Source organism: Procambarus clarkii, chromosome 40, assembly GCF_040958095.1.
Source record: "Procambarus clarkii isolate CNS0578487 chromosome 40, FALCON_Pclarkii_2.0, whole genome shotgun sequence".
Classification (NCBI taxonomy): domain Eukaryota; kingdom Metazoa; phylum Arthropoda; class Malacostraca; order Decapoda; family Cambaridae; genus Procambarus; species Procambarus clarkii.
The window spans coordinates 21504727-21517339 of NC_091189.1; the positions used below are offsets into that span (position 1 = coordinate 21504727).

At 47.8% G+C, this 12613-nt stretch overlaps 1 protein-coding gene across 1 annotated transcript; it reads left to right on the forward strand.

Moving 5' to 3' along the window:
• The first annotated feature begins 2716 nt into the window (after positions 1-2716).
• Positions 2717-3667, forward strand: LOC123757747 (uncharacterized). The gene has a single exon (XM_045741583.2). The coding sequence runs from the start codon at positions 2717-2719 to the stop codon at positions 3665-3667; it is 951 nt and encodes a 316-aa protein (XP_045597539.2).
• Positions 3668-12613: the final 8946 nt, after the last annotated feature.

Here is a 12613-nt window from a genome sequence, read left to right on the forward strand (position 1 = left end):
TGTGTGGTCGTAGCAGAGACCAGGGTATGACGACTGTGTGGTCGTAGCAGCGGCCAGGGTGTGACGACTGTGTGGTCGTAGCAGCGGCCAGGGTGTGACGACTGTGTGGTCGTAGCAGCGGCCAGGGTGTGACGACTTGTGGTCGTAGCAGCGGCCAGGGTGTGACGACTTGTGGTCGTAGCAGCGGCCAGGGTGTGACGACTGTGTGGTCGTAGCAGCGGCCAGGGTGTGACAACTGTGTGGTCGTAGCAGCGGCCAGGGTGTGACAACTGTGTGGTCGTAGCAGCGGCCAGGGTGTGACAACTGTGTGGTCGTAGCAGAGACCAGGGTGTGACGACTGTGTGGTCGTAGCAGCGGCCAGGGTGTGACGACTGTGTGGTCGTAGCAGCAGCCAGCGTGTGACGACTGTGTGGTCGTAGCAGCGGCCAGCGTGTGACGACTGTGTGGTCGTAGCAGCGGCCAGGGTGTGACGACTGTGTGGTAGTAGCAGTGGCCAGGGTGTGACGACTGTGTGGTCGTAGCAGAGACCAGGGTATGACGACTGTGTGGTCGTAGCAGCGGCCAGGGTGTGACGACTGTGTGGTCGTAGCAGAGACCAGGGTGTGACGACTGTGTGGTCGTAGCAGCGGCCAGGGTGTGACGACTGTGTGGTCGTAGCAGCGGCAAGGGTGTGACAACTGTGTGTGGTCGTAAGATAGTCTTCCGGGAGACTACCAGTCCAAGAAACGTGTCCCGGTATTTCCCGCCAAGACAACTGACCAAAAGTATATTATTCCAGGAAAGTGTCTTTAAGAACCATCATTGTGAACACACCGAGTTTGTGCACACCGTTCACGGCCCGTGTCCCGGCGCGCCTCTGAGGCCGACGGTCCGCTAGGCTACGAGCAGGCTTACAAGGAGCACTATGAGGCTATGAGCACTCCAGTCTTAGGTAAATGAGTGTTTATTTCCACGGAAGTGTGGATGACAGTTTTACTGAGGTCATGGAATGGGATTGAACCTGCAGCCCTCGACTTCCCAGCCCTCAATATTTTCAAATTGATATATCACATTCTTATGATTGCATGGTGAAATTAGTTTGCAACATGACATACGTTGTTTCAAAATGCAGTTATACAATGTAGTATTAATACATTATAGTATTCTGTAAAGGTCGTAGTAATGATAAAAATGGTTTGTAATAATGATGGTTGAATCTGTAAAGACAATGACTATCGTCCTGGTGAAATTAATCAGTCTGCGGCTTAGGCCGCTATCATTATTTTATAATGAGCATATGGACTCGATATTTTAATATTTGAATGTTAATGTATTTTTTTAATATTTGTATACAGTATATTGAGAGTTTTATTTTTACTGTGGATTAATATGTGTGTGTGTGTGTGTGTGTGTGTGTGTGTGTGTGTGTGTGTGTGTGTGTGTGTGTGTGTGTGTGTGTGTGTGTGTGTGTGTAATTACCTAAGTGTAGTTACAGGATGAGAGCTACGCTCGTGGTGTGTGTGTGTGTGTGTGTGTGTGTGTGTGTGTGTGTGTGTGTGTGTGTGTGTGTGTGTGTGTGTGTGTGTGTGTGTGTGTGTAAGTGTGAGTGTGCGCGCGTGCGTGCGTACTCGCTCTCTCACCTATTTGCTCTCACCTAGATGTGCTTTCATGGGTCGAGCTAAGCTCCTAGCCCCTGCCTTACGAAGATTCATAGATTAATGAATGACTCATTTCACATGCTTCTATTATATTTACATTTAAAACTTTGAATCGAATTAGGTTCAAAGACTTCTTCGTCTAACCTGCTCCACTTACTGACAGCTCTGACGCTGAAACCGTCTTCCTGACGTCTCGTGTCTACTCTCTATGACCCCTCGTTCTGTTGTCCATATCTTTGAATTATGCTGCTTTGTCAATTTCCTTTAGAATCTTATATGTTGCTATCATGTCCCGCCTATTTCTCCTTTCCTCCAGTATAGTAAGGTCCAGTTCTCTCGGTCTATCCTCATAGCTCAACCTCTTCAGTTTAGAAACGTGTCTCATTGCATATCTTTGGACCTTTACTGGTTTCTCCTTGTCCTTTTTTAGGTAAGTGTTCCATGCTGGGGATGCATATTCCAGTGTGGGTCTCACCTCCGCTGTATTTAGGGCCTGGAAAGTACCTTTGTCCATGTTTCTGATACCCGGATGTTGGCCAGTGTGTCACCTGCAGCTGTTGGTATTCTGCTAATGTGGGCTTCTGGCATCAGATTTGGGGTTATATCCACTCCCAGGTCTTTCTCCTTTTTTGATTGAAGGTTCTGTCTTCCCTTCATCCTATACTGCTGTACTGGTCTTCGCAAACCTGTACCAATCCTCATAACTTTGCATTTGGCTGGGTTAAATTCTAACAGCCATTTTTCAGACAACTTCTGGAGTGTCCAAATCCGTTTGCAATGCATAACAATCTCCATCTGTGTTAACTCTTCTCACCAGTTTTGAATCATCGGCAAACATTGATATGGACCGAATTTCCTGTCGAGTCATTGACATATATTAGGAACAGTATGGGCCGTAGAACTGACTCCTGTGGTACTCCACACGTAACCTCTCTCTCCACTCTGATGTCTCTGCTCTCACTGTAACCCTCTACTTCCACTCTGATGTCTGCTCTCACTGTAACCCTCTACTTCCACTCTGATGTCTGCTCTCACTGTAACCCTCTACTTCTACTCTGAGATGAGTAGTGGAGGCGGCGATGGTGGAATACGGCGGGTTCAGTAAATGCAAGTATTTCACAGGTAGTATACTGAAATATAGGATATCGACCTCCACCGTCCTCATGCGCCCTCCACCGTCCTCATGCGCCCTCCACCGTCCTCATGCGCCCTCCACCGTCCTCATGCGCCCTCCACCGTCCTCATGCGCCCTCCACCGTCCTCATGCGCCCTCCACCGTCCTCATGCGCCCTCCACCGTCCTCATGCGCCCTCCACCGTCCTCATGCGCCCTCCACCGTCCTCATGCGCCCTCCACCGTCCTCATGCGCCCTCCACCGTCCTCATGCGCCCTCCACCGTCCTCATTCGACCCCCACCGTCCTCATGCGCCCTCCACCGTCCTCATTCGACCTCCACCGTCCTCATGCGCCCTCCACCGTCCTCATGCGCCCTCCACCGTCCTCATGTGCCCTCCACCGTCCTCATTCAACCTCCACCGTCCTCATTCGACCTCCACCGTCCTCATGCGCCCTCCACCGTCCTCATTCGACCTCCACCGTCCTCATGCGCCCTCCACCGTCCTCATGCGCCCTCCACCGTCCTCATGCGACCTCCACCGTCCTCATTCGACCTCCACCGTCCTCATGCGCCCTCCACCGTCCTCATGCGCCCTCCACCGTCCTCATGCGCCCTCCACCGTCCTCATGCGCCCTCCACCGTCCTCATGCGCCCTCCACCGTCCTCATGCGCCCTCCACCGTCCTCATGCGCCCTCCACCGTCCTCATGCGCCCTCCACCGTCCTCATGCGCCCTCCACCGTCCTCATGCGCCCTCCACCGTCCTCATGCGACCTCCACCGTCCTCATTCGACCTCCACCGTCCTCATGCGCCCTCAACCGTCCTCATTCGACCCCCAATGCCCTGGTTCGACCCCAACCGCCGGGCCTCAAAACCTTCTGATACAAACATTACATTCTTGCGATCATTGTGAATCAATAAGTTTCTAACTTGGCCGACAATTAAAACAATTTGCCAACGAATTTCCCAAATTTTGGCAAAATACCCAGGATTTATGCACCTTCTAATATCACAGCTTAAAAAAATTACCTTTGTTAATCTGCACTCAGTTTTTTTTAATTACGCAGATCTCTTAACTCTTAAAAAGTTTATAATCATTCCTAAATGTTTTACGAATCTCTCAAAGGGACCCAAAAGGCAGAGGGAGGAATTTTGTGTCTTCTTACTGAAAACAAAATATAAAAATGTCCAGGTGAGGTCTGTAATTATTAACGGTACGTTGGTGGTGGTGGTGGTGGTGGGGGGGGGGGGAAGAGTGGTGGTGGTGGTGATGGGGGGAGGGGGAAGATTGGTGGTGGTGGTGGTGGGGGGGGAAGAGTGGTGGTGGTGGTGGGGGGGGGGAAGAGTGGTGGTGGTGGTGGTGGTGGTGGTAGTGGGGGGGAAGAGTGGTGGTGGTGGTGGTGGGGGGGGGGAAGAGTGGTGGTGGTGGTGGGGGGGGGGGAAGAGTGGTGGTGGTGGTGGGGGGGGGGAAGAGTGGTGGTGGTGGTGGTGGTAGTGGGGGGGGAAGAGTGGTGGTGGTGGTGGTGGTGGGGGAGAGGAAGAGCGGTTGGTGTGCCACACACACACAACACAGACACCACAAACGATCTACACCAACATACACCAACACTGGACTGTGGCCTCCTCAACACTGACACAGTGTTCATTAGTGCCGGCGCCAGGCACCGTGCTGGTGAACGGATCACTCTGCACCACGTGACACAACACACCACCTTACAACTCTCTTACCAAAGAGCTTCGCTCTCTTGAAGTCTTCGACTCTCAACTAAATGCGTGGCCCACATGCTGCACATACCAATAATTGCCAACACGCTCAAAACACCTAACCCAACCACTTGTAGGTCTATACACACAATTATACATTAATAATAATTAAGATAAAATGTAACTGCTGGTTATATGGAAGGTTACAACAGAGACCTTCTTGGGGTGAGCAGCAGCTTGGACGAGCACAGACCGAGCATATGTTGCTCTAAGTGTACTTCCCACACCTTACTCAAGGCAATTAGAAAGAGAAAGCACTTATGTTTTCATACGTGAAACAAGTGTGACAATATAGCCCCTTGAAGGCATACGAGGAGCACGAGTGAAGGAACGGTACCCAATCACTTAGACCATCGGGGATCGAACTCCGACCCAGCAAGACACGAGGAAATCTCTGACCAGTTATACTGGTCAAGCGATGCCGAAAAGACTATTCTAAATGCAAATAATTGCAAACCAAACAAAAACAAGTTGTGGAAGTTGCCCTGGCCAACCTCCACACAACCCACACTTAATGTAATTAATTTAGGGGCAGCAGTTCCAAATATGCCAATAATATACAATAAATGAAAACTAGTTCGATTGCATTCAATTTTTTTTTTGACGAGTTGTATATGAAAAGTGTTTCATGTGGTGCAAGTCTCAGCATCGTGGCATAAATAGGAAGGCAGGAAAAAAATATTGAATTATGTGTCAAAAAATTCCAAAATTGTCAAAAATTAACATCAAACACAAGTGTCAACTGAAATCATGTCTATGACTCTCGGCTATGACAATAGCATATATTAAACAAAAACAATTATAATTTGTTTTACAAAAAAAAATAGGTTAAAAAAATTGATTTTATTTTGTTTTCAATTTTATTTTTCTTATTTATTTATCGGACAATTTGCATGAAACTTATACACCTGACTGCACGTAAGCCTATCTGTAAGGGTGCCAATTTGGGAGGAAATTGGTTGATGTCAACCACAACCATAGATGGCAGGACCATATTTTTTAATTTTTAATGATTTATTTTTCAAGTAACATAATCTGCGTCCCTACTCTTTCATTTTTATTCAATTTGCATGACACTTACACCTTATATGTAAAGCTTATGTCTCTAAAATCTAATGCCAGCGTTTTTTCCTAAGTTCATTTATTGATTTTATAATAGCAATAAACATGATATATCTGCATAATTTTGGGGGAACTTTGACTATTTGTATTAGGAAAACTAAACATATTTTTGGAAATCCTCGGCATCAGATAATTTATTAAACGCTCATGTGTCAGAAAAGTGTCATAGAATGATTATATTTGAAACTTGTGGTTGAAGGAACTTACTGAAAATGTGTAATATTCGTTGAAAAAAAATAAATTAAATCCCCCTTTCTATTTAGGCTGAAGTACTGAAACTTGGGACAACTGCAGAACTTTTCTTATACAACTAGTCATAAAAGATTTGTTGACATTGAACAAAATTTAAAAAATTAACTCATGGCCCCTGAGTACCACAAGCCAGTCTTCCTATACAACCACTCACCACAAGCCATGGGGAGAGCCGGTCGGCCGAGCGGACAGCACGCTGGATTTGTGATCCTGTGGTCCTGGGTTCGATCCCAGGCGCCGGCGAGAAACAATGGGCAGAGTTTCTTTCACCCTATGCCCCTGTTACCTAGCAGTAAAATAGGTACCTGGGTGTTAGTCAGCTGTCACGGGCTGCTTCCTGGGGGTGGAGGCCTGGTCGAGGACCGGGCCGCGGGGACACTAAAGCCCCGAAATCATCTCAAGATAACCTCAAGAAGCCAGTCTTCCTATACAACCACTCACCACAAGCCAGTCTACCCTATACAACCACTCACCACAAGCCAGTCTACCCTATACAACCACTCACTACAAGCCAGTCTTCCTATACAACCACTCACCACAAGCCAGTCTACCCTATACAACCACTCACCACAAGCCAGTCTACCCTATACAACCACTCACTATAAGCCAGTCTTCCTATACAACCACTCACCACAAGCCAGTCTACCCTATACAACCACTCACCACAAGCCAGTCTGCCCTATACAACCACTCACTATAAGCCAGTCTTCCTATACAACCACTCACCACAAGCCAGTCTACCCTATACAACCACTCACCACAAGCCAGTCTTCCTATACAACCACTCACTATAAGCCAGTCTTCCTATACAACCACTCACTATAAGCCAGTCTACCCTATACAACCACTCACCACAAGCCAGTCTTCCTATACAACCACTCACCACAAGCCAGTCTTCCTATACAACCACTCACCACAAGCCAGTCTTCCTATACAACCACTCACTATAAGCCAGTCTTCCTATACAACCACTCACTATAAGCCAGTCTACCCTATACAACCACTCACTACAAGCCAGTCTTCCTATACAACCACTCACCCCAAGCCAGTCTACCCTATACAACCACTCACCCCAAGCCAGTCTTCCTATACAACCAAGCTCTTAAAATAATAAGGCATTATCTACTTTAAATTCAGTATCAAATATTGAAATAATTGATATTTTATATATTACCAAAACGGTGAGAAATCTGATGGAATTAATTCCTGAATCAAACCGTCGTGGAATTCAAATACGCTGATGATTGATGTGGAGAGCCCGACCATTTATTTGATCCATATTTCATAAGAAAAAATGTTTAAGTCTTAGCTAGTGATAAATCTCTCGCATGATCCACTGTGATGCGTTCGAATTGTTCCCTAGCTTCGGACGCGCTGTGATGTGTTCGAATTGTTCCCTAGCTAGGGACCCGCGGTGATGCGTTCGAATTGTTCCCTAGCTTCGGACCCGCTGTGATGTGTTCGAATTGTTCCCTAGCTAGGGACCCGCGGTGATGTGTTCGAATTGTTCCCTAGCTAGGGACCCGCGGTGATGTGTTCGAATTGTTCCCTAGCTTCGGACGCGCTGTGATGTGTTCGAATTGTTCCCTAGCTTCGGACCCGCTGTGATGTGTTCGAATTGTTCCCTAGCTAGGGACCCGCGGTGATGTGTTCGAATTGTTCCCTAGCTTCGGACGCGCTGTGATGTGTTCGAATTGTTCCCTAGCTAGGGACCCGCTGTTATGTGTTCGAGTTGTTCCCTAGCTTCGGACCCGCTGTGATGTGTTCGAGTTGTTCCCTAGCTAGGGACCCGCTGTTATGTGTTCGAGTTGTTCCCTAGCTTCGGACCCGCTGTTATGTGTTCGAATTGTTCCCTAGCTAGGGACCCGCTGTGATGTGTTCGAATTGTTCCCTAGCTAGGGACCCGCTGTTATGTGTTCGAATTGTTCCCTAGCTAGGGACCCGCTGTGATGTGTTCGAATTGTTCCCTAGCTAGGGACCCGCTGTTATGTGTTCGAATTGTTCCCTAGCTAGGGACCCGCTGTTATGTGTTCGAATTGTTCCCTAGCTAGGGACCCGCTGTGATGTGTTCGAGTTGTTCCCTAACTTCGGACCCGCTGTGATGTGTTCGAGTTGTTCCCTAGCTTCGGACCCGCTGTGATGTGTTCGAGTTGTTCCCTAACTTCGGACCCGCTGTGATGTGTTCGAGTTGTTCCCTAGTTTCGGACCCGCTGTGATGTGTTCGAATTATTCCCTAACTAGGGACCCGCTGTGATCCCTAGAGCCATTACTCTCTCGTGTAATACATCGCATTTAGACGTCAAAATCCCCAACGGGCAAACTATGATGTACTCTAAAACACTGCGGCTCACAAACATTCATGTTTTCTGCGTCTGGGTGTTCGGGTCGGGCAGTTTAGTACGTTATTTTCTGATCGTTGTGACAACTGTGAGGACGGGCAGGGTGCTTAAACCCCCATGAGGTTATCTCAAGATAACCTCAAGATAACCCATCCCCGCCCCTCCCTCCCTCCCTCTCAGTGTACGGTGTCAACGGTGAAAGTAATCACCCTGTCACAAACTACTAATTAACTTTTCTCAGGCCACTAATAATTTTCCCAAGACTTAAGAATATAGGAAACTGCGGAAGACCTACTGGTCCATAAGAGCCAGCTCCTATTGGTCCATAAGAGCCAGCTCCTATTGGTCCATAAGAGCCAGCTCCTATTGGTCCATAAGAGCCAGCTCCTATTGGTCCATAAGAGCCAGCTCCTATTGGTCCATAAGAGCCAGCTCCTATTGGTCCATAAGAGCCAGCTCCTATTGGTCCATAAGAGCCAGCTCCTATTGGTCCATAAGAGCCAGCTCCTATTAGTCCATAACAGCCAGCTCCTATTGGTCCATAACAGCCAGCTCCTATTGGTCCATAAGAGCCAGCTCGTATTGGTCCATAAGAGCCAGCTCCTATTGGTCCATAACAGCCAGCTCCTATTGGTCCATAAGAGCCAGCTCCTATTGGTCCATAAGAGCCAGCTCCTATTGGTCCATAAGAGCCAGCTCCTATTGGTCCATAAGAGCCAGCTCCTATTGGTCCATAAGAGCCAGCTCCTATTGGTCCATAAGAGCCAGCTCCTATTGGTCCATAACAGCCAGCTCCTATTGGTCCATAAGAGCCAGCTCCTATTGGTCCATAAGAGCCAGCTCCTATTGGTCCATAACAGCCAACTCCTATTGGTCCATAACAGCCAGCTCCTATTGGTCCATAACAGCCAGCTCCTATTGGTCCATAAGAGCCAGCTCCTATTGGTCCATAAGAGCCAGCTCCTATTGGTCCATAAGAGCCAGCTCCTATTGGTCCATAACAGCCAGCTCCTATTGGTCCATAACAGCCAGCTCCTATTGGTCCATAAGAGCCAGCTCCTACTGGTCCATAAGAGCCAGCTCCTATTGGTCCATAAGAGCCAGCTCCTATTGGTCCATAACAGCCAGCTCCTATTGGTCCATAAGAGCCAGCTCCTACTGGTCCATAAGAGCCAGCTCTTGTTGGCACAAAAAAGCCATCAGCTGTTATTGGCATACAAAAGACAGTTCCTATTGGTCCATGCTAGGAAGCTCTTGTTAATGTATACAAAGCTATTGTTAATACCTATCCGAAGTCATTCATATACATGTCTAACCTCATGCTTGAAACAAACCAAACGATCCAAAATAATTACAAATTTATGTCAAATAACTAAATGAAAATTCAATAGTTTTAACGATGTGAATTCTTGTGAGAAATTCATTATTCGGCTGTATTGACTTTGATATTCGCGTAAACCGCGTCAAACGATGTCTGAAAGGCTTCGAACGATGTCAAAGGCATCAAACATTGTCTGAATGGCGTCAAATATTGTCTGCATGGCGTCTAGCACCTGAATGATAATAAACGATATCTAAATGCGATAAACGATACCGGAACTGCACATATCGGTAAAAGGCCAGAGTGCATCAGAGCGCGGGATGACGGACAGTATAAGCAGTTAACAATCCACTACACAAGGGTGTCAAGTGTTGCCAAGGATTTCCTTCATCACTGATGGATCAAAATCCATTTAATGGACACGTGACCGTGGAGGGAGAAATTGCTACACATGTAGTGATTAGAATCGTTAGCCTTCAATCACTAACCCATCGACAAATTGCTTCAACGAGACGGAGAGGAATCTTTTGAAGGAGGAAATATATACTTTTTGTCTACTGTAACACTATGAAAGTATTATTAGTAGTAATTATTTTATTGTTCTTATTAAACAAAATTATTTATTAATGCCAAATATATTTGATTATTCCATTGTATGAAATAATTTGTATATCGTTAGGTGTGTGCTGGTCCATACATGTTTGTGTTCTAGGAAGACTACAGTGTTCACATACAGACATGGTCGGTAGTCGGACAACTGTCTCACACTTTCCAGGCCCGAGTTCGAATCTCTGATTATGTAACTGAATGAACCTAGACATGCAACAAGACTCTCGAAAACAGAATAAGCAACACAAGGCATTATATCCTTAGTATGTCAGATTTATAATACAAATAAATTAGGTGTAAGGAAGGGGTGAATGCACCAAGGTTCGTGTCATGCCCCCCCCCCCCTACACCATAACACCCCTACCAGCCCAAAAATACAATTGTCCCATTTCTTGCAAGATCTTCAATAAGATACACTGGCTTCAAATGAGTTTCAGCATCTTGCTCAGTTCACTAAGAAACAAATATGATTTTTTTGTTAACATAACGCATTTCCCTGTGTATTAACCCATCTAGTTTACAAGGATATTGAGGATTTTTATTTCAGTATTTTATTTGAAATATATTTTTTAAGCGGTTGTGTAGAGGGGGAATATATTGTGCACGAGAAGATCTTCGGGGCAGGACGACAGGATCGAACTATCATCCCGGGTCAGCCCAGACGCACCCGGTACCCCATGAACCACGACATGCATCAAGGATGAGGCCTCCCACCGCCCTGCTCCCAAGATACATACATCACGATGTTGTGACTCCACTCTGTATGTTTGTTCGCATAAAAACAAAACACATTCAGTTATGAACCAAAACCCATGCGCCTTACCCGTACCAAGTAGCTTGGGCACATGTGAGACTGGAGAGTAAGGACGCTTGTATAAGTTAGGTCCAACTTAAACACCCATCTCTCAAGACAGTGTGAGGTCATGACCTAGTTCCTGCTCACAGAGTTTACTCACAAGAGTGCTCACGATTGTAACTTAATCGGTCTGCATGGCGATTTTTCTTTTAGTGTTTCTGAAACACTAAATAGTAATCCGCGGAATATCGCAGCCAAGTTTAAGTTACACACATGGTATGGCTAGTATAGTATGAGTACTATGTCCAATTTATACAATATATACTCTATAATTGTTTCATACATACAGGAAATTTATGGGTAACTTCTCTAAACTTCATTTTCATCATCTGTGTAACGTTTCGTATCACACATGTATCCCTCAGGCTAATGCTACACATACACACACACATGTATCCCTCAGGCTAATGCTACACATACCGGAATGGAGGTGAATGCCATTGGGTGAGGTGTATATACTACACAGGGTGATGTGAGGCATAGAACACACGGACTGGTGACCGGACTGGAGGTGACCATACAACCTCCTACCACCCTACACCACCACCACAACCCCCTACCACCCTACACCACCACCACAACCCCCTACCACCCTACACCACCACCACCTCCTACCACCCTACACCACCACCACCACAACCTCCTACCACCCTACAGCCCCACCACAACCCACCTACCACCCTACACCACCACCACAACCCCCTACCACCCTACACCACCACCACCTCCTACCACCCTACACCACCACCACCACAACCTCCTACCACCCTACACCACCACCACAACCCACCTACCACCCTACACCACCACCACAACCCCCTACCACCCTACACCACCACCACCACAACCTCCTACCACCCTACACCACCACCACAACCCACCTACCACCCTACACCACCACCACAACCTCCTACCACCCTACACCACCACCACAACCCACTTACCACCCTACACCACCACCACAACCCCCTACCACCCTACACCACCACCACCACAACCTCGTACCACCCTACACCACCACCACAACCCACCTACCACCCTACACCACAACCACAACCCCCTACCACCCTACACCACCACCACCACAACCCCCTACCACCCTACACCACCACCACAACCCACCTACCACCCTACACCACCACCACAACCCACCTACCACCCAACACCACCACCACCACAACCCCCTACCACCCTACACCACCACCACAACCCCCTACCACCCTACACCACCACCACAACCCCCTACCACCCTACACCACCACCACAACCCCCTACCACCCTACACCACCACCACAACCCCCTACCACCCTACACCACCACCACAACCCCCTACCACCCTACACCACCACCACCACAACCCCCTACCACCCTACACCACCACCACCACAACCACCTACCACCCTACACCACCACCACAACCCCCTACCACCCTACACCACCACCACAACCCCCTACCACCCTACACCACCACCACCTACCACCCTACACCACCACCACAACCCCCCTACCACCCTACACCACCACCACCTACCACCCTACACCACCACCACAACCCCCTATCACCCTACACCACCACCACAACTACCCCCTACCATC